The 22,956-nt window shown below is 46.8% G+C and overlaps 1 protein-coding gene across 7 annotated transcripts in view; it reads right to left on the bottom strand.

The window, feature by feature from the left end:
- FAM149B1 (family with sequence similarity 149 member B1) overlaps positions 1–22,956 on the bottom strand; it is a 635,963-nt gene that overhangs the window by 91,064 nt on the left and 521,943 nt on the right. For all 7 annotated transcript variants that reach the window (XM_078643097.1, XM_078643096.1, XM_078643101.1 and 4 more), the window contains one exon: positions 2,277–2,349. In XM_078643097.1, coding sequence (XP_078499223.1) covers positions 2,277–2,349 — 73 coding nt within the window. The remainder of the gene's footprint in view (positions 1–2,276; positions 2,350–22,956) is intronic.

The raw sequence follows: 22,956 nt of genomic DNA, 5'->3' as shown, positions 1-22,956 counted from the left end.
TGACAGAAGAGCTTTGACTATTCCGCTTAGACAGTCAAGCACAATAGAGAGCTTAGGTGTGGCCTGAATGGGCAATCAATGGCAAGATGGAAGGGCCGAGCTGGGCAGCCGAGCTGGGCACTTGAATAGGCTGTGTCCTGCCTCCACACACAGGTCTGTATACCCCCACTGGTGCCAGGACAGGGTAGACAGGGTGCCTGGGGACCTCAAGGGGAAACTTCTAGAAGCTTTGCCCACTCCAAAGGAAGGCCCAGGTATACATATTGGACCTCATATACCAATTCTTTGGTACACTTCTGGACATGTGGATACTTTGCCAGGAAGCAGGACTGCTGTGCTGCAGAAAGGACTGCCACCCTGCTGGACTGCTGACCAGAAGGAATGCTGTCCTGCTGTGCTAACCTAATTCCCTCTTGCCTGGTTGAGAAGGACTGGACCTGCATCTGTGGAACCCAGAACCCCACAGTGACTTCATGGGCTAGTTAATTGGCCTCATTGCTAGAGCCTCAGGGACAGAAGGCTCCAACACCCTTAAACCCAGCACCTGAACTTTTCAATTTTGGGTCAAACTCTGCCAACTGGCCCAGTGCTGGACAGTTGGAAGTGGGCCTGAAGGTGCTCTGCCATCCAATCTGTGTATCCAGCAGAGCTGACTCATCCCTGCTGCTTTGTGGGCCAAACACGAGCAGAACTGACGCATTACCTGTGCTGCAAGGGCTCTCACAAACACAAAGAACTCCTCATCGATCTCACAGCCCACAACGGAACCACCACCTGTGAAAAACGTTTCCGAAGCAGGCCTTCGCATCACAAAACTCTTGTCGATGGCAGCCTTGACGATGACAACGCAGGTTCTCGCACCACAACCTCACTGCTCCTTGCAACCGACCCATAGCCTTGACTGCACAATGTATCCCCGACACCAGACTTTGCATTGCAAGCCCTTGTCAACGGGATCCTCAACAACGACGCAGGACCTTGCAGAGCAGCTCAGCACTCCCGAGAACCTGTGCAGAATCATCAGCAGAGGCCTCGCAAAGCCGTGCAATCAGGACTTTAAAGTACTCTCCTTCAGCAGGCATAACTGGTTCCCTGTAGCCTGCCAGCGCTCCATCGCAGTCGCTTGAACTTGTGACTTTGTCCCATTCCGGTGCGACCAGATATCCACGATTGGCGCTTGGTGCTTTTTAGAGCTATATTTGCTGAAATGTAAGAACCTGAATAACTCTAGTTCTACTAATTGGAATGTTGTCATCTTGGTCTTGTTTTATTAATTAGAATTTACTATATGTTTCTAAACTGGTGTCAACTCCTTTTGTGGTGTTTTCACACAGTGTTACTGTTTGAAGTGCTGCATAAACATTTCATACATTGCCTGTAAGTTAAGCTTGACAGCTCTGTGCTTAGCTACAAGAGGGAGGAGCACAGGTTAGGTTGGGGTTTGCTTATGCTTCACCCTGACAAGGATTGGGGCTCCTGCTCGAGGAACCCCCCCTCCCCCAGCCATTATCACACGACTAACATGAGCTAGGGCTGCCACCTTCCAAGAGGAAACTATTGACCATTTGTTTAAGTTTGTTAATTTGTCTGGCCAATTGTTCAAGTTTTGGGATTCTGCAAAGACCTGGATATGATACTTAAGCAGGACATTATATAAAATCGTTCATATTCCTTTTTAACACTGATTTTCTGCCTCTGTTTACTTTAACTATCAGTCCCAGATTATTAAGGCAGCCCTAGAATGCATTTTAAAGTGTTTTCTTCTTATGTTTGCAGTTTTAAGTATTCACTGATAAGAGGAAGAAAAAAAACTTGCTTTATGTAATGTTCTTTCATTATTCTATCAACTGGGGCATTAAAATACTGGCCATGCCGGTAAAAAAACTGCCAAGTGGCAAACCTCCCAGCAGTATTGAAGAGAAGGACACAAATACCTCCGCTAATACCTTCACATATACCACACCATCTGCACCACTACCAAGCACTAGTAGACTTTATATTGCTATGGAGGAGCGACATCCCTTCTTCATGCCTGCCTTTGTATAATTTGTCACATGAAACTAGACCTCTTAGTTTTGACCAAGCTTAGTTGATTTGCAATAAATCTACAAAGGATTCTAGAGTTCTAAGGTCCTCACACTAGGGAGAATTATCTAGATAGTGGCATGTACATGTCTTTTATGTACATCAATTCTTCAATTTGCAATGATTAAGATAACCCCCATCAATATAGAGCATACTTAAACTAACTCAATAAAAGGAAAAACTGTGTTTACCCGTGCCAGGAGATCCTCTTCTCAGGAGGCGCTGACTGGAATGATCCATAATACTGCGAAAATGAGTATCAGGCTGAAAAGTACAACACATACATTATTAAGATGCATTCAAAGAGATGCAGGATTATACAAAAATTAAAACTTTATGGATTATCTTTCATGCTGTTTTCTCTCGTCTCATTGACATATGCCAAAATTAAAGTAGAACATGTGAACAATACAGTTCAAATTCAAAATTTCAATTTTCACTTAGCCATCCGTTTTATTTGCCCTTTTCATATGTTCCATGCCAAAGCTTTTTACTTGGAGTTAGCCAATTAGTAGGGGGCACAGAATTAAAAATGCAGGTCTGAATCAGCCGTCAATGAGTAGATACAAAGTTAAAAAAAACAAGTGAATTGAGGTTAAGTAGACAAACTCCAAACATGATCTATTAGTTTCCAACCCCTTACCCCTTGTTGTCCTTAATGTTCACTTTAAAAAACAGATAGTCTTGGCTACTAACCTTTAATAAATGTCTGCTTTACTGATTCAGCATTACTTCATTGCTAAAGTAGTGACTTAGGAAAACTATGAAGCAAAGCACTCTTGAGAGACGATCAGATAACTGACTTTAACCTCTTAAGGGCGGCCATCAGTCAATTGTCGACGGCCTCACTACCTTCCCAATGTGGGTGGCTGCCATTGGCCGATATTGGGGAGGGTTATAAAGGCCTCTCTGGTGCTTTGCACCAGAGGGAGTGCATTTTTCTTTCATCAGGCTGTTTGAGAAGAGGTTAATGAGCAGACTAATTGTTTTGTTTTTATTTACTGCAGTGACGATTGGCGTGCAGGACACAGGGTGCCATTGCAGTAAAAGTGAAAGCAAAACGAGACAAAGGGCTCATTTTACTGCCCTTGAATCAGTGCTCAGTGGCATATCTCAGTCCCTCGAGCACTGACTCCTCTGAGAGATTCTCCAATTTCCAACTGTATCTCTGTCCAGTGGATCCATGCCAGTGGATCGCCACAGGAGAGCGATCCCCTAAACAGGGATCCACCCACAAGCCACCAGGGATAGTGGGGGAGCAGCCCCTTGGGCAAGGGCTTGTGCTCCCCCGAGTCAATATTATATTTCAGAAAGCCCACTAGATGCCAGGGAAAGCAAATTAAAAAAATATATATGCCTGTGAGCTTACCCACGATCTGCCCTGGGAGGGGCAAAAAAGCCACTAGGCAACAGGGTTTTTACAAAAATTAAGATTTAGGGGTGAGGGGAGCCACCCCAACCAAATAGGGCAACAGTCTTTCTGCCCCCCCGCTGAGGTGCAGATGGGGTAATTACTCACAATCTGCTCCCTGGAGTTGGGGTTGAAAGCCCTCTAGACACAATGGATTTTGTTTTATAAAAATGTAGGTGTGGGGGGCTGTCCAGCATGGACATGGCCATGCCTTCACACCAAGTAAATGGGGCAACACTCCTTCAGGCTACAATAAGGGACATGGGGTAATTGCCACCGATCTGCTTCCTGGGGATGCAGAAAGTCCACTAGATGGCCGGGAAAGTTTGGGAGATTCCACCTAACACCAAGGATTTTGTCTTTGGGGCAAAAGAAAGTGGTGTAGGTGTTGCACTCTGGCATTGGCCAAATCTGATCCCAAAAGGAACAAACCAATCTTTTCTTCCCCACCCAGGGGCACACAGGAGGTGTGCCCTCACGTTACCCCAGGGGCAGAAAAACCACGGTATGGCATTAATATATTTTAATAAAATAATGGGGAGTTGCTAACGTCAGGGAAGGATGAAAAAGTAAGGTCAATAACAATCCCCTCGCAAGGGCTCCCATTGACCTTGGTTTGATCAGTTCCTATTGCAGGCACTAGTCTCAGCCACACAAGTGGCGCAGAGTTTTTATCGCCACAATTGGGGTAACACTGGGTGATAGGAATTTTGTAGATTCCTGTGGATACAAGGAGTTTCCATCATAGAAATGAAAGGATAAGGCGTAATTTCAAGACGTTTTTGAGGTTTACGTGGCATTGTGGGAATCCATGCAAGGCACACCAACCTTGACTCCATTATTTGTCTAGTTTTTTAAAATGTGCATGTTTTCTAGGTTTCCCTAGGTGCAGAGTGAACTAGGACCAAAATCTACAGCCACCCACACTGAAAGAAAAGTGTCAGTTTTCAGTGGAAAAATGTGATGTAGCGAAGTTATGTTTCCGGGCATTTCGTGTCGCAGGCACTAGGCTTGATGAGAGCCACACAAGTGACCAAATCCTGGATTTCCCTCAGTGTCTAGTTTTAAAAAATATATAGGTTTGCTAGGTTTCCCTAGGCGTTGGCTGAGCTAGGGCCCAAAATCCACAGCTACCCACTTAGCCATAACTGGGTCAGTTTTAAGTGAAAAAATGTGATGCATCCATGTTGCATTTTGGGACGTTTCCTGTTGCGGGCACTAGGCTTACCCACACAAGTGAAGTATCATTTTATTGGGAGACTTGGGGGAATGCTGGGTTGAAGGAAGTTTGTGGCTCCCCACAGGTTCCAGAACTTTCCATCACAGAAATGTGATGAAAATAGTTTTTTTTTTTTTAATCAAAGTTGGATATTAGCAAGGGATTCTGGGTGAAACAACCTGACAGCCATACAAGTGAACCCATCCTTGATTTCCCTAGGTGTCTATTATTTTCATAAATGTACAATTTTGCTAGATTTCCCTAGGTGCCTGCTGAGCTAGGGCCCAAAATTCATAGCTACCCACTTTGCAAAGAAAGGGTCATATTTTAGTGGAAAAATGTGATGTATCCATGTTGGTTTTTGGCCGTTTTCTCTCTCAGACACTAAGCTTACCCACAAAAGTGATGTATAATTGCGATTCTCCTATTAACATGACCAGAGAATCTGGATTTCATTTAAGACACGGAGGCTAACATTATGCAAACAACTTTTAATGCAGTCCAAGCATAGCCGCATATGTCACAAAGCAAAAGTTCCAACTTAGAATACATAGTAAGCAACAATAGTATGAATCACTAGGCAATCAGCCTCTTTTAAATGCAGCTCCAAGCAAGATAAGTCAACTTCTTCTTAACTCCTGATAAGCCTTATAGATTTATGCTTTAAGACTAGTATTTTATTATTATTTGATATCTGTTGACACCTTATACCGAATACCTTATACTGTGTACTATTTAACTCTCCTTTTCCTACAGGATTACTATATATATACTTCATATATGCTTTAGCCATCTTAAAAGGTACAGTAACACCTTTTCATTCCTTGCTATCGGCTTTCCAACCTCCAATTTACGGAGGTTGGCTTCGCCTTTCATTCCTTTATTTGTTTTTTAATCATACTAAACTTTCCGAAAATACCGCTTAACTGACTGACCCGATTCGATTTTCCTCATTTCTCTTCATTTGCGCGCAACTCGCCCTGATCGCTTTACACCCCTTTCATCACGATCGACGATGCCATATTTCGGCTAACTCGATCTTCGCGTATTAGAGGAATGGCCCTTGGCGGTACTCGCGTAGCGTGTGCGACATGCCAAGGGTCCTTCCTCTTAGTGCCTGCAATGTGTTCAGCTTATCGGACGCGGGCAACGGTTTTAACCCTGCTCGAGCGCCCGATCAGCTGTTTATCTCTGTGCTTCGTTTTAGTTGTCTGAATCGAGCGTTCACGTCTTTTATCTACCTATTTTACCCATGTTCCCCCCTACATTATTTAATTCTGTTAACAATTGCTATTATTATTTAATTTATTGATTAAAAAAAGGGTGTTATTACAGAAAACTCATAGAGAAAGGTTAATTAATTTAAGATAGAGTTCAGACATTTTATATATTTATACATTATCTATTTGACAAATACTAGTCATTTACCAATATGTCTGACTCAGATTCGGATTCAATACGTAGTAATACCGCTGAATATGATCCTTCCACTGATGCCATCAAAAAACTAATACATAAAGAGATGAGATCATGTATGTTTTCCACTCTCTCTCAAGCTATCTCATCTAAGAGATCCTTCATCCACGAAAATGACGATCCATCTGATTTGGACATAACAGAATTTAATGATCTCATGGAAGAAAGGGGTAAGAGGCATAAAAAAAGTAAGAATATCGATTATACCCCAGAGAGCACGGGAGGTCCTAGCACCTCAGGTTTTATAGGAGGTCCTCGCACCTCATTTGCCTCAGGTGTCCCTCGCGGCACAAATTTGAAAGGTGTCCTTAGCGGCACAAATGTAATGGGTGTCCCTCGCGGCACAATTCATCAAAGTGCTCTAGATAATTTGGAACTTTTGCTTTGTGACATATGCGGCTATGCTTGGACTGCATTAAAAGTTGTATGCATAATGGTAGCCTCCGGTCTCATAATGAAATTTTTATCGGAAGACATTTGGAGCATAGAACAGTGGTATATATGTTATTATCAATTGGATTTTGCTGCATGTGTGCCATCCAAATGTAAGGCAGCATGTAAGAAAGAAGGCATTTTGAAAAATACTCTCTAAATCATATGCTCATATGGGTACCCAAAAATTCAGAGATGTACAAATAACCACTACTCCTTTTCTCCAAATCTTGGACCCATTTCAGAAATACATAGGCTTACTTGATACCCATTATTCACTTCATGTATTTCACCACACTCAGGACAGAGTAAGTTTGATAGAACTCCAGTGGGAACCCGTCCCCTCCAAGAGCCTTGAGTTTGGGAAGTAGCTGTAAGACCTCCCATAAACTCTTCAAGCTGATAGTAGGATTGACAAACAAGGCGTGCCCCATCCTTCACCGCGGGGAGCGCAAGACCCTCCGGGAAGGACTGCCTCTCTGCCCACGTGATCACTGGTTCTATTTCCTATACCCCCCTACATGTAATTTGAAAGTGTCTACCACAGCTTTCTGTGTGACCTGCAGTGCACCATCCTGCAGCTGGGTTAATTAAAGCACCAGTTAGGAGATATGTTAATAAAGTTTGACAACAGATACCACAAAAGGCGCAGAAATATATTCAGCATGACACAAGTCCTAGATAAGCTCCCTGAATCACAAACAGAATGTCAACAGAATTTGGTCACTGTACACTGAATGCAGTCTACCCTTACACTTCCTCTTCACAGAATGTTACCATCTTCGCTATGATTTAGTTTAAAAGCCAGCACAGTATTCCTACTTGAACCCCAGAACAGTCTTATATTTCAACTACCTCTAAGCCCTAGGCAAGTTCAATCTGCAAGTCACATTAACCTCAATAAGTTCTTCAGCTGTTCCATCTTACATATATATATATATATATATATATATATATATATATATATATATATATATATATATATATATATATATATATATATATATATTAATGCAAAGGTTTGACAACCAGCATATTTTAAATAAAGAGTATTGGAATCGCCACTAACAGTGTTATTTATTGATTTATTTGTAATGTGGCAAGATACCAAACAGCAAGGTGAACAAAATAGAACTCAAACCTCAATAGTGTCCTGAAAAGAATTAAATTCACATACATGAAAAAACAAAGTACGGTGGCCAAGATGGCAACGGAGTGAGACGTGCCTTTGTGTCCCTACGGCGCCACGAGTTGCCCAGCGTTGAGAAGCTGCCTCCTGGGTCCGACAACAAGATCGAACTTGTGCCTGCTGGTGCCCGATGCCTAAAGGGAGCGACTGGTGTAACTTATCTGCCTACCGGATCAAGATAACTGGCGATCCGCAGAGGAGCGAATCGAGGCCTGGCTCTGCAGCCTCTGGTTCTTCCGCCCGGTCGGGCTGCCTCTGATTCGCCCGCCCGAACTGGCCGAGATGACTTTGAGCGAGCTGCCAAGGACTGCGAACATACAGCTTGGAGCCCGTTGCAGGGGAGCGACCTCGCACTCCGGCCGGCGGCGGGACTCGCGGACCCCCCGGTGAGGTGCCGTGGACGGGGACCGGGCCGCTGCAGGGGGCCGGCGCTTATGGGCCTATCCGGGCCGGGCGCCCTGCCGCGATTCGCGGTCTTCCCGCGCTTCCGAGCCCAGCGTCAGGGGCGGCGGACTTGGCTCGGCTGGGCCGTGTGACTGGTGGAGCGTGGGAGGCTGCGTGGGGTCCCCATTTTGCTCAGTGGGACCCCAGGAACCGGTGCGGCCTCAACATCACGTGGCATCGTGGCCGGCCTGTGCCAGAGCAGCGGTGATCTGTGGGCTTACCGCTGTGAAGAGGGGCCCCTCCCTAACGGGCCCGGAGCGTGCGCCACAGTGTTAGCCGGCGGCTGGAGCCGGCGGAGCCCCTGGGGGAGGAGCGGCCTACGACGCTACCTGGCAGGCCCGGTACTGCATTCTTCTCGGTCCCTGTGGCCACAGTGTGGCGGCCTGCGGGGGACGGCCACCGGGGAAGTTTCGCGTCATCCTGGATTGGAGTACTGGTGCACGGCGCCTCCAGCTCAACACTTGCTGGTGCGTGGGGGTCCCGATCTCCTGCGGTGACACAGAGGTCCCCCAAGGTTAACACAGAGCCGGCGAAGGATCGGACATTGGGGGAGCAACCACTGACGGCGGTGTGGATCGACCTACACCTGGCAAAGGGCCGGCCTGGCTCGTGTGCCTGGCCTGCTTCAAGGAGGCCCTGATCCTACCACTGAACTACCCGGATGGAGGAGCGGGGGCTGCGGCCGGCAGCATCGACCTGTGGTCTCGCCGTGGGCCCCTTGCCCGGGGTTGCCGCCCCTATCTGACCGTGTGGATTGGCGTGATTGACGGTGGAGGCCGGGTTCTGCAGCCCAGCGGATCTGCGCCCCTTGGGCCCTCACTGAAGCAGCAGACGGCCGTGCCTTGGATTCCAGGCTTCAGATTCGAGTGCGCCTGAGTGAGTACCTGCCACGAGATTCCAGCTACAGGGATAAGGGTGTACTGACTGTGCTGCAGTGACGTGACCGCGGAAGCCTGATCTACAGCCAAGGCGTGCACTGTTGTAGGGGGTGTTCTGGCTTGTTACTCCTGTATCCTGGTGGGCCTCTAGACTAGCAACATGGCCACCAGACCCCGTAAGGACAAACCGGGCAAGGATGGAGTGCCGAGGGGTCCGCCGCCTGCGTCGTCCCCTGGGACCAGCAAATCGCCCCCACGAGGAGAAGATGATGCGCCCGCCACCAAGGCCTTTATGGTTGAGCTCTTTATGGCCATCAAGGAAGACATCTCGGAGCTCCTCTCCCAGCTTGTGTCGGACCTGCGTGAGGTGAGGAGGGATGTGGACGACATAGGAGAACGGGTGGCGACCTTGGAGGAACATGACCTGCGCTGGCGGGTGATGTGCACCATCTCCAGCAGGAGGTGCTTAGGCTAACGGAGCAGAATCTGGACCTCCAGAACCATGCTGAGGACTTAGAAAACAGGTTGCGCCGTAACAACATCAGAATCCGGGCGGTGCCCTGGGAAGGAGAGGGGGGGGACTTGCGAAGCTATGTGGAAGCCATCTTCCTACAGATTTTGGCGGAAGAAGATCTCAAGGAAATTCGTATGGACAGGGTCCACCGGATAGGCTTGCCGCGGGGCCAGAGAGCACCACCCCTGATATTTTTGGTCTGTGTCCATGACTTCCAGCTGAAGGAGCGCATACTCAGGAAGGCACGAGGAATTAATCCCCTGCAATTTCGAGAACACCGTCCTCAGCTATTTCAAGACCTGGCTGCTTCGACGCTGCAGAAGCGAAGAGACTTCCGACCAGTGACCGCATTCCTACGAGATCAGAATGTGGCCTACACATGGGGCCACCCTTTTCGCCTCATCTTTTGTTGGCAAAACAGACTGGTCCAGGTTAGATCTTTATCGGAGGCCAGGGAGCTCCTTAGCCTAGATAACACTATCACGACTGCCAGGGAAGGGGGCTCCCCATCAACACGTCGATCACGCTCCCCGGCCTGGTGGAGAGTGGGACGGTGTGCAGCGGCGGGGGGGACGGACCTATCGGTTCGCCTGCACGAGAGAGGAACGGCGGTTGCCTCAGTTGCGCTGGTAACAGAGGCGGCACGGACTGACAGCTCATCAGCGGCATGAGGCCCCGGGACGGAGCTTCGTGGAAGTCGGAGGGACACATTTCTATCAGGTACCACGAGTGACCTATGTACTCTCTGGTGAGACACCCCAGCCCTGAGTTTTGGGTGGACACTGCCTGGTTTCACAACCCCCGACCCTTTGCGGGACCTTTCATTGTTTTATTTTGCATTGTCATTTCAAGCCTGAGTTTTCTAAAGGTTTGGGGGAGAGCAGGGGATGGGGGGAGGGGGGAAGGGGGTGGGAGGGTAGTGGTGGTAGCGGGGGGACATGTATGAGGGATTCGTTGTGGATGGAATGCGTCAGGTGTGCTGAGCTGGGGGACCTGGAGGGAGGGATGGGGATGGGGGTTGGTCATTGCAAGACGTGGAGTATTCTTGGGCCTGTGCTATCATGCAATGCTTATACTTACGGAGGAGAGGAGGATGAGGGGTGCCGGTTCTGGCTGGGGAGGGGGGGTCTGCCAGTATGATACAGATTGTTGTGCGGGGTGGGATTCCAATTCCGTGATGCCTCTCACCTTGGGTACGTGGAATGTGAAAGGTTTGACCTCCCCCCAGAAACGCCAGAAGGTCTGGAAGTATATCCTTGATCATCAATTAGACATGGTAGGTCTTCAAGAAACCCACCTGGCTCGGAAAGACGAAACCCGCTTCAAGCATAAGCAATTTCCCCTTATTTATAGGTCTTCAGCCCCCACGAAACATAAGGGAGTGGCCCTTCTATTCCGCTCAGCCCTACAATTCCAACCCATGGGAGTGAGTAGCGACAAAGAGGGCCGCTGGCTCATGGTCAAGGGTATGCTCCTTGGCAAGCTGAGCACGTTTTTGGTCCTATATGCTCCCAATGAGGGTCAAAATGGGTTTGTTCAGGGCCTGCTGCGGATTGCTGAGGACTTCGTCGAGGGGGCCTTAATTGTGTTAGGGGATTTTAACTTGGTATGGCATAAGGAATTAGACAGCTCTCATCACCAGAGATCCGACGCCGGCCTCTTCGCCGCCGAGACGCAACGGATGATGGAGGACATGGGGCTTATAGACGGTTGGCGCTTTCTCCACCCCCAGTCTAGGGACTTTACCTTCTTCTCCCATGTTCATCGCTCTTACTCTCGCTTAGACCACATTTTTTTGAGTCAATCCCTTCGGGGGAACCTGCGCGAGGCAAAAATATTTCCTCTGTCTGTCTCTGATCACAGTTTGCTTGCGATCTGCTTACATTGGGCAACGGGGTGCAACGCCCAACGCAAGTGGTACTTTCCGGCCTCCCTGGTCCGGGATGAACCATCCTGTAAGGAATTACGGAAGGCTATTCGCGAATTTTTTTAATTCAACCATGAGAACGACACATCGGTTTTTAATACGTGGGATGCCTTTAAGGCATCGATACGGGGCAGCTGTTTCGCACTTAATGCCGCCCTTAACAGGCTGAGACGGACGGAACGGGAGGAGCTGGAGAGGGAACTCTCCGCTCTTGAGCTGGCGCATAAACAAAACCCCTCCAGACAGACGCTGAGACCGCTGACGGCTGTCAGGGGCAAACTCAGGGCTCATTATAATAACAGAGCGGAATTTACCTTGCTGAAATTGCGGCGCCTCTCCTATTCACAAGGGAACAAGGTAGGGAAACACTTGGCCCGCCAACTCCGAGACACGAGGGAGAGGGAATACATAGGGGGTATCCAAGACGCTGCAGGGACCTTGACGCATCGTGATGAGGCCAAGGCTGGCCTCTTCGGTGATTTCTACGCAGCACTGTACTCAGGGGATGCCCTTGACCCCGGGGAGCAAAGAGATTACCTAAACGCGCTCCCGCTCCCTCGGGTATCCGTGGAGTGGAACGAGCTACTCACTGCCCCCTTCACCAGGGAAGAGGTCTTGGCTGCCATTAAAGCTCTGAAGCCCCATAAGGCTCCTGGAGCGGATTGGTTTACAGCTCTCTTTTATCAAACCTTCGCCTCTGAAGTAGGTTTGGTACGACTTTTTAATAGCATGGCGGAGACAGGCACGACTTCGGGCTCCATGGCGGAGGCTATCATATCGGTCATCCCTAAACCAGGGAAGGACCCGTCTAAGTGCTCATCGTATAGACCAATAGCCCTACTTAACGTGGATGCCAAATTATATTCTTCCATCATCGCGAACGGGCTCCAGGACTTGATGCCGGCACTCATTCACCCGGACCAGTCTGGGTTCATTAAAGGGCGCCACACTCACGACGACACCAGGAGAGTGATCCATCTGATCGAGAAGGCCAACAGATTCAAGATTCCAGCTGTCATAGTGGGCCTTGATGCCGAGAAGGCCTTTGACCGGGTGGATTGGTGCTTCTTGTTCCAAACGCTGACGGTGTTTGGCTTCTCGGCCAAGTTCTTAGCGATGCTTAAATCGAACTACAGCAGCCCCGGTTCTAGGGTGACGGTTAACGGACATCTGTCAGCGTTCTTTCCACATTCGCGAGGCACTAGGCAGGGCTGCCCTCTTTCCCCCCTGCTTTTTGCTTTGAGCATCGAACCTCTGGCGCTAGCTGTGAGGGAGAGCCCGGATATTCGGGGACTGCCCTTCACTGGGTAACAGCACAAGATCACCCTGTTCGCTGATGACGTCCTACTTTCCCTTTCGGACCCCGCTCACTCTCTACTCCACATCCAGGAAGCCCTATCGCGCTTTGAAGAAGTGGCGGGCTTTAAGATCAACTACGATAAGTCCTACATTCTCAACCTCACGCTCTCGTCGGCAGAGGTGGAACGCCTCCCACCACTCACGCCTCTGCCATGGACCCTCTCCTCCATACTGTATCTGGGGATCCATTTGACTCCCACGATTGGGAAGCTGTACTCTGCCAACTCCCCCCCCCCCCCTCTCTATTGGCGAAGGTGCAGGGCGACCTGGCCCGCTGGAAGCCACTGTACATATCTTGGCTGGGTCGAATCCATGCGCTCAAAATGACCCTTCTTCCTAAGCTCTTACACCTCTTCCAGGCACTCCCTATTGTTCTTGAAGGGGACTTCTTCTGCCGCATTAAAACACTGATGCTCCGCTTCATCAGGCAGGGGGGTCGTGCTCGGTTTTCATTTGCCACTCTCCGGCGCCGGAGGAAGAAGGGAGGGGTGGGTCTTCCCGACATGCACTTATACTACAAGGCAGCGCAACTGCGGGTATTGGTGGAATGGACCCAGCCTACTTCGGAGAAACATTGGTTGCACATGGATAGGAGTGTAGCGGGGAGAACGATATGGGACTTAGTGTGGAAGCCCAAAGGTGATAGGCTCAAGAACGCATACATTAGTACCCCCACCGGCACTACTTTAAAGGTCTGGGACTCGGACTCTGGTGATGAGCGTTGGACGTCATTCCCGTCCCCCTTTACGCCTATACACTTTAATCCTGCCTTTCCACCTGCTGCACGGGAAGGTCCCTTTGATGCCTGGAGGGAGGGGGGCTGCCTAGCTCTCACGCACTTGTTCCATGGCTTTGCCCCGCTCACTTTTAACAACTGTATGCAGGATTACGTGGTCCAACGGTCGGAGCGGTTCCGCCGTACCCAATTACTCCATTGGGTGCTGTCCCTCTCGGTCAGAGATGCAGCCACCAGAACGCTTACCCCCTTCGAGGCCTTCATCTCTAGGACCTCCACCATGCGGGGTGTCATTTCCTTCCTCTATAGCCTCCTTCTTTCTACGTCTATTTCCCCTAGACCGCGTTACATGGGCCTTTGGGAGGAGCTCCTCGGACGCAGTATCTCGGATGAGGAGTGGTCCCACCTGTGGCACGACATAGCCAAACACAACCATTCGGTGGAGCTCAGGGAGGCCCATCTTAAAACAATGATGGACTGGTACTTATATCCGGCTAAGTTGAGAGAGATTTTTCCAAGCTCTTCGGATAGATGTTGGAGGGGCTGGGGCCTGCTGGGAGACTTTAGCCACATCTGGTACGGACTGCCCTGTCATCCGTCCCTATTGGGAAGAGATCCTATCCCATATCAAGGAGATTCTGGGCTACCCGATCGCGGATTCGATGGCCCATATCTTGCTGGGCCTTCGGGATCCGGATCTTGAACACCAAACCAGGGCGGACAAAAAGATACTTTGGCTATGTATAGGAGCGGCCAAACTAACCCTAGCAGCGGCCTGGAAGAAAAAGGAAGCCCCAGCGATTTCCTTGTGGCATGAGAGATTGTGGAAGTTGTTGAGCATGGAACGCATGGCTGATATTTTCCTAAGCGATTTTAAAAACTTCACGTTTCGCTGGGGCCCCCTAGTCCGCTTTCTCTCCAAAGGCTTGCCATCTGCGGTTTGCCCAACTACGGTGCGAGCTCTCCATTTATTTCACGTATGAGTGTTATCCATCCAGATGACTGTGTGTGTGCGAATATGGCTACCACCACTGGGGAGGGGGGAGGGGGGAGGGAGTAGGGGTGGGTGTGGGAGTTTTCAGTTCATGTTCTGTCGACGCCCCGACACAACGCAAAGGAGGGTGCAGGCCTATTTCATTGTTTTTGATTATGCAGAGGCACCTACTCCAGCTGGTAGTCTTGACTCTGTGCTGACTCTATATCCAAACCTGGGCTATGCTTCATGTGCTTTCTTTTGACTCAAGGCCTAGGTGCACATGCTTGTCTTTGGTCCATGCCATCTCTGCCGCCTGACTTTACATAAGCCCCCTGCGTGGGACGTTGTGCGGGACTGTCGCATGGTTTTTCTTTTCTGTTCTACAAAATACTAATAAAAACACCTTTGACAAAAAAAAAGTAAATTTTCTTGATGTGACGGTTACTGTAAATAACAATATATATTTCCACAACACTTTTTTACAAAAGAGGCTGATAGCAGCAACCTAGATTCCATCCACAAAGTCTGATAAAACCTGTCCAATTCACTCTGCTTTTAAGAGTGATGTGAGTGGTATCAGAATCCAACGATTAAGAAAATGACTGAAAGATATACAGAACAAAAACAAGATACTATAAACAGAGTTCAACAACACATGGGAAACAACCCAGGACTAAAATAAACCAACAAGAAATAATTCAAAAAAAGTCATCAAAACCAAAAAATGGTTGTTACCCTACAGAAATTGCACTCCCTCTAAGAACATCATAAAAGGCCCCAGTGTGCATCATCCAAGAACAGACAACAAGACTGCTTAAGAATTACATGCGGTGCTATTCCAAAAAAAAGTATTATTGGTTTAAGTGTCCAACTGGCAAACCATATCTGGTACACATCTGGGAAGGTGGCACTCTGGAAAATAATAGTAACACCAGAACAAATAATCCAAAGGGAATCCTAGGAATTCAGTGGAAAGAACACAGACATGATCAAAATCAGATTAAATGTCAGATTCATGAATAGGTAATGGCACCATGTGGAGGAAGAGATGCGGATGCTATTTTGTCAAAAAGAGAATACTTCTTGATTAGAAGACTGGTTACTTTAATCACTTAGAAGTCTCAATGACAAAAGTGAAAATCCTTGTTTTCTCCAAGAAGGATATGGATAAACTGAAATTATATGGTTCCCTTGAATAATGTATGTTTAAAGAGAGTTCTGTGCAGAGTATATAGAAGCACACTGGCAACAGGATTACAGTAGTAAGAATAATTATCTAAACTGAGGTCAGTCAGGACCAGCCACAGAACTTGAAGACCTGTAGCTGACAGAAAGAGTGATAGCAAATACGATCATTTTTCAGAGTCTGGTCTGGACTAGCTAAGCTAAGCAACCTAAACAAGTTTATTGATATAAGTACAAATTCTACATCTCTTGAAATATCAACTATGCAGAAGGGAGATATCCGAACTCAACATAGTTCAGCATGAGCACTTTTTCGGCTAAGTATATTTTTTCCGCAATTTTATAGAATCACTGTACATCCCCAATTTCTTTTAGCTTTATTTAATGATGAAGCTGTTTTTTGTGAATACATGTTTTATCTGTTTGCAAAGGTTTTAATTAATCATGCAATAAAGCTATTATTATTATATAACCCTGCAAGATTTAACCGGACACCAAGTTGAAATATTGGCGACCAACGTTCCGGATAAAAGGGCCAGCATGTATATAGACATTAGATATACAATTATGTGGCATAACAATATTTCAAACATTTACATGTAAAGGTCACACTGCGCCACAGTTCATATACAGTCTATAAATATTTACTTTTAGTTAATTTCCCATGACAGTTCTGGGCATTTATAGTGAATATATACTAATAGAATTGAGTGAGTACATAAAATAATAACATTTTAACATTTGCATAGTTTACTTATAAGTGTCAACCACACAACGTACAGTGTGGCTGAAATATATAGACATTTTACAAGGGAAGGCATTGTTAATCCCCGGGCATAATTTATTAATTTTTTTTAAATATATTTTTATTGCAGACAGTAGAAAAGTTACATGTAATCACTTTTTACATTTCCAATTCCAGTGGCTGCCAATTACCATTCTTCCAGAATCTCGTTACACAGCCCGTGTGCCCACATCCCGGAGGTCGGGCGGCGTTAACCACGAGGAATTAAAGGACTCAAAGTAAGAGTCAATCGCAGCCGTCTAGTGAAAATACCTCAAGTCCGCTTTTCCATTTATGAACAACCCCTCTTCGGGAACCACCCCCCCCAAACAACTCCCAACTCTTTAGCAACTTTAGGAGACAAACATAAGCAACTCTATGTGCCTTAATGCAGCTTGCCATGGCACTTCGCCCCCTAATCCTGCGAGCCCTTCAGTGGGCAGCTATTTATTTATTTATTTGCTTATTGAGCGCCTGATTCAATTCCCGAAGGGATATCTCTGCGCTTTTTTTGCTTCTGCTGTTTAGTCGCTGTTAGTTTTCAGTTATGAGTAAGATTGAGACATAAGAAATGGGGATTGTATTTAGGGCAGCGTGAAAAGATATGTTTTGAGTTTTTTTCTGAAAGATTCAAGGCTAGGGATCAGTTTCAGTGCAATTGGTAGGGAATTCCAGATTATTGGTCCTTTGTACGATAGAGCGCGTCCACCTTGTCTGGCTTTCCTCACTTTTGGAACCTGTAGCAGTAGGTGGTTGCTGGAGCGCAATGCGCGGCCGGGGATGTATGGTACAAATATTTTCTTAAGATATTTAGGACCTGTACCGAACAAACATCTATGTATCATGCAGCATATTTTAAACTTGATACGGTGTTTTACCGGCAGCCAGTGGAGTTGGTGTAGGAGGGGACGAGAGGGAGTTCTATGGGGAGCATTTAGAGCTAATCTTGCTGCCGTGTTTTGGACTACTTGTAATTTCTCCAGTTGTTCCTCATTAGCCGATACGTAGAGGCCATTACAGTAGTCCATTCTACCTATTATAAGAGTTTGAATGAGTGTTTTCCTGTGGTTGTCTGGCAAAAAGGGGAAAACACGTCAGGGCAACCCCACCACATGGAAGCATGCACCTGTCACTTGGGTTGTATGTTCCTTGAGTAGGAGCGCTTGGTCAAGTTTTATACCAAGGTTTTTTACTGTTAGTTTTGGGTTTGGGACCGGACCCAACTCCAGAGGCCACCACTCTGGAGACCATAAAAGAGTTGCGCCCCCAAACAGCATTACTTCGGTTTTTGTCACATTACATTGGAGATAGTTTTGTGCCATCCATCGTGCCACTGCTCTCATCCCGTCCGCAAAAGTTGTTTGTACAGTGGGTGTGAGGGTTTGGAAGGGAAACAGAAGTTGGGTGTCATCAGCGTATGACACCGGGGTAAACCCATAAGATCTTATGATATTGGCTAAGGGGGCCACGTACACGTTAAAAAGCGTGGAGCTTAGGCATGAGCCCTGTGGCACTCCCTTAGTGAGCTCCCTTGAGATCGAAGAATGGGAGCCCAATTTAACACCTTGTACGCGTCCCGAGAGAAAACTCTCCAACCAAGACAAAGCCGTTCCCTCCACACCTATATCCCTCAGTCTGTCGAGAAGAAGTTCATGTGACACCGTGTCGAAAGCAGCGGAAAGATCTAACAGCACGAGAATCACTGAGCTCCCTCCATCTAGTGACATTCTGATGTTGTCGGTCACTGAGAGGAGGGCTGATTCTGTGCTGTGATCGGGCCTGAACCCAGATTGAGAGGGGTCCAGGCCTTCCACTGCTTCGATGTATTTCGACAGTTGGGTGTTCACATGCTTCTCGGTAAGTTTACTGAGATAGGGTAGGAGGGAAATGGGTCTTAGGTTGGAAAGGTCCGTCCAGGGGAGAGTGGCGTTTTTTCGGATGGGATTGACCACAGCTTGTTTCCATTCTACTGGCACTCGTCCTTCTTTAAGAGAATGATTTATTATTGTTTGGATGTGGGGACCTAAAAAGGGGCATAGGGAAGTCATCATTTTGGCTGGTACCAGGTCATTAGGAGAGCCTGATTTGATGTGGCTGATAAGGGGAGGAAGATCTGTGTCCGCGACTGGTGAAAAGGTTAGTAGGGATGACTTCTTTTGTATAGGTATAGAGGAAATAGAGGTACCATGGTTGGAATTAGTGGCTTGCAGTATTTTCTCATAAATAGTGTTTATTTTGTTCTCAAAGAATAGTGATATTTCATTGCACAAAGGCAAAGAAAAGTCATCAGAACTGACACAGGCTGCGGGTTTAACAAATGTTTCGAGGATTCTGTATAACTCCTTTGAGGAGTTTCCAGCCTCTATCAATTGTTGGGTCAGACTACTCTTACGGGCCAGTCTAATGTTTTTGTAGTATTTCGATTGTGCTTCAAGATATACTTTTTTTTCCTCTTCTAGATGTGTCTTCCTCCATTTTTTTTCTAATCTTCTGCATCCTTGCTTCTCGGATCGCAGTGCCTCTGTATACCATTTCTCCTGTTTATTTGGAGGAAATTGTTTGTGCAGTTTGAGAGGGGCCAGTTTATCTATTGCCTCAGTAAGAGAGATCTTAAATTTACTTAACGTGTCTTCCACACCATCTGTTTCCAGAAATTTAGGGTTCTCCCAGACCCTCTGTAGTTCTTCAACTGTAATTCTATGCCACTGACGGCGCCATATAGGAGGGAGAGTTTTTTTATAACGGGGTTTATTGGTAACGGGCAGATGGAATTCTACCAGATAGTGGTCCGTCCAGTCTAGCTGGGTAGCAGCATTAGGGGTATTTACAGTAAATTTCGAGAAAAGCAGATCTAAAAAATGTCCGCCTTCATGAGTGGGCCCATTATTTTGTAATGTTAGACCTAAGGTGGACAGGTCTGCAAGCAGAGATTTTGTTTCGGCTAGTTCTGGGATATCTGCATGTATATTGAAGTCGCCCAAGAGGACAAAGTCTTCTTTGGCTCTGATGTAGGGGGCTAACAGTTCCAGGAGGGTGAGGGAAAACCCTGAGTAAGGTCCTGGTGGGCGGTAAATGAGAGCTCCTTTCTTGGATATTCTGGTAGACAGGTTGATTCTAAAAAATAGAATTTCTAGTGTAGAGCAGCATTTTTTCTCCAGCATGGTAATTTTCATATGATCTTTATAAACTATGGTCAGACCGCCTCCTATTTTAGTGGGTCTATCCATGTTTATAAACTTATATCCTGTAGGAACTCCTAATGCAATAGCCGGGGTTGTGTGGGGCTTAAGCCACGTCTCGGTCAGGAAACATAGATCAGGCTGTAATGTTTGGAGTAAGTCCCATATTTCCAATTGGTGTTTGGGCATAGATCGTACATTTAGTAGTATGCATTTTAGTCCTTCTTCGGGTTTTCCTACACTAGTTGTTAAGGAATCTATGGGGTTAATATAAGTAGCTTGAAAATGACAGATGTTGCACGAAAATGGACCCTCAGGAGTCGGCCAATTGTCATTAGTACAGTTGGGAATGATGGCGGGTTTAAGGGACAGCAGATCTTGAGCGGAATACCTGAGTGTTCTCTGCTCTGCATTTGCGCTGAGCATATCCCCTGGCTCCTGGCACCGTCCTGGCGCGGACGGGCGCAGACGGGCAGCTCTTCGGCGGATATTCGGCTGCGCGCGATCGCTGCGCGCTCCTAGGGGGGCGAGGGCTAAATAGTCACTGAAATGAAACACTAGAGCGCTGCCCGCTCCAGTGCAAACAGGAAGTGCCTGCAGTGTGTGGCTCTCACCTGTCCGCCCTCCGCACAGCGGTACTAATTACCCTGTCGGAACGAGCCGGACAGGAAGTAGAGTTCGAACCACCACTACTCCTCGCTATCTCCTGAATGTGACTGGCTGAGAGCTGCTTCCCTGCTTTTCAATCAGGTAAGGGAAAGGAAAGTCAGCGCGGTGACTTCTGGCGCATAGTAATCAGCGCGCAGAAATACTAGTTTTAAGATACAACAAAAGTTTAGGTGCGCGTTCGCATTCAACACACACACTAATAAAATGTTTTAAAAATTGCACAAGTGTGCACACGCTATAACACGGTTAAAATTACTGTTAGCTTGTCAGCATAAGAGGAATTACCAACAGCGCTGTAGCAGCATCAGCAAAAGCGGGTTAGAGACGCTGCCACCATCTCCTGCCGCGAGTGCACTGCGTCTGGGGCTCAGCCTAAATAGTCACTGAAATGAAACACTAGAGCGCTGCCCGCTCCAGTGCAAACAGGAAGTGCCTGCAGTGTGTGGCTCTCACCTGTCCGCCGTCCGCACAACGGTACTAATTACCCTGTCGGAACGAGGCGGGCAGTTTCATACGCCCGATATGAAACTCCCTACCCCCGTTCAAGTGGAACAACCTCCGTAACATTCCTTAAGAGTGTCCCTTGTCGAGCTCATGAGACCGTGTGTCGTGTTCTAAAGGTTCCTTCTACAATGTTCATTAGGAGGTGCTGCTGTGTGATCTATAGTCCCTTAGAGTTCTCGATGGGACTTCCCCACCCCCAGCCCCCTCCCCAACTTCCAACCACTTCTGCGTGCCATCTTAGTCGGTCTTCTAAAGTTATGTGCCAGGAGCGGTACGTGTTTCTGAGTGTGATGTGTCCTGGGTGTGTCGGAGGGGTTCTCCTTCATTATCTTGTTCCATCCCCGGGCATAATACCAAACATTTATATTTAGCACACAGCACGAGATGTGTCAGTGACAATGATACATACAATACTTAAGTTACAATTGTATGGACTACGTGGCAACCTCAGATATTCCAAAGGGTAGTCTTCCAAGGCAGTCAGTTAGACAATACCTGGTAGACCAAAATTAAAGCAAGCTCCCTACCCCTAGTTTTGCCATTAGTGAGGGTATGGATGTGTATTACTGACAGCATGCACCTCAGTAAATGATTTCATTTTGTAAGTTGATCAGCAAATGCACTGAACACACAATAATTAATTGAGATGTTGAGTCATTAGAGATTAAAGTGATCTACTGATTCACAGATAGAAACAGTGCACTGTTCCCTAGTAAACTGTGGGCAACATTTTGAAGAGCAAATAAAACTCCTTTATGTTGTAACTCTGGTCTTCAAAAACAGAGGTTAAGAAAGCAAAAGGTTTTGTAGCAAGAGGCACCATCATATGATAACACACATGATGTCAGATTGTGCTTACTTTACAGGATTATGAGCAAAGCAGTATTTTCATGCACACAAGAACAGATGCAAGTGACTGTGGTTTAGTCAAGACAGGACTCGGGATACACACATTGATCACTCAGTGCTAGGGTAAGAACCTACAGGTAAAGAAACTGAGTGTGTCAATATTTGTGGATACAAATATGTTGTTTGGATTTTAAACCACGAGTAATCACAGGAATCACTAAATGGAGTAGCAGCTCTGGCATTATTGAAGTATTGAGTCATAATACTCTTTTGAGGATTAGTTGATTAATGAACCCTATGTATTTTTTAGCAAAAACAGCATGAATGAAATATGCCTAATTAATAAAGAGCAATTTAATCTGGGCACCACTGGTGTAGCTGTTAGAACTGGTTACTTTGTATCTGTGGTATTTTCCCGTCAAGAACATTGTATACTTTAGTTACAGGGTTTCAAACAAAAAAATTGTTCAATTAATACTTATGAAGCACGAAATGCATTGATGTTACAACCAGTAAGCAAGAGCATTGTTCCAGGGAGTTGATCACCAGTTTTTGATTAATTTACAATAAACTACACACGATTTCATAAAGTTTGAGCAGTCATCGGATACTTCTAGGCTCAGTGATGGAAAATTATATATATATTTTTAAGACACATTTTATTGTTTTCAATGGTGCAAACAAGCATCAACAGTTACATAACCAATTGCCATCATCCACCACGTCACAGGTAAGGTAAGGTAAAACAGTAGGATCACTACTTCATTACAATAACGACATGCCCTACATACACATTTATATCACCGCCCTTAACAATAACTGTTTATCCCTCCTCAAGCTTTCATACAATCATACCAGCTGACCAAGTCAGTCCTTGTCTGTAAAAGCGACCTCTCACCATCTGTGGATGAAGATGATACAGTACCCTCCCGGTCCATAAATCTGGCCGGGAGTTCCTCCCACACCTCAAGGTTTTCCTCCACCTTATCATCACCCCTGCACCACCTCAATCAAACTTCCTCAGCTACAGCCCATTCCACAACATCTGCCATAAGCGCTCAAAACTTGTAATTGCCACCCACCACTTGGCCAGTAGTAAAATCAGGCGCAGGAATTTAAAGGCAATAGACTGACCTTTTT

This window comes from Lissotriton helveticus, chromosome 5_1 (assembly GCF_964261635.1).
Source record: "Lissotriton helveticus chromosome 5_1, aLisHel1.1, whole genome shotgun sequence".
NCBI classification, from domain to species: Eukaryota; Metazoa; Chordata; class Amphibia; order Caudata; family Salamandridae; genus Lissotriton; species Lissotriton helveticus.
The sequence above is the reverse complement of the archived record's forward strand: the minus strand, read 5'-3'. Positions and strand labels throughout refer to the sequence as shown.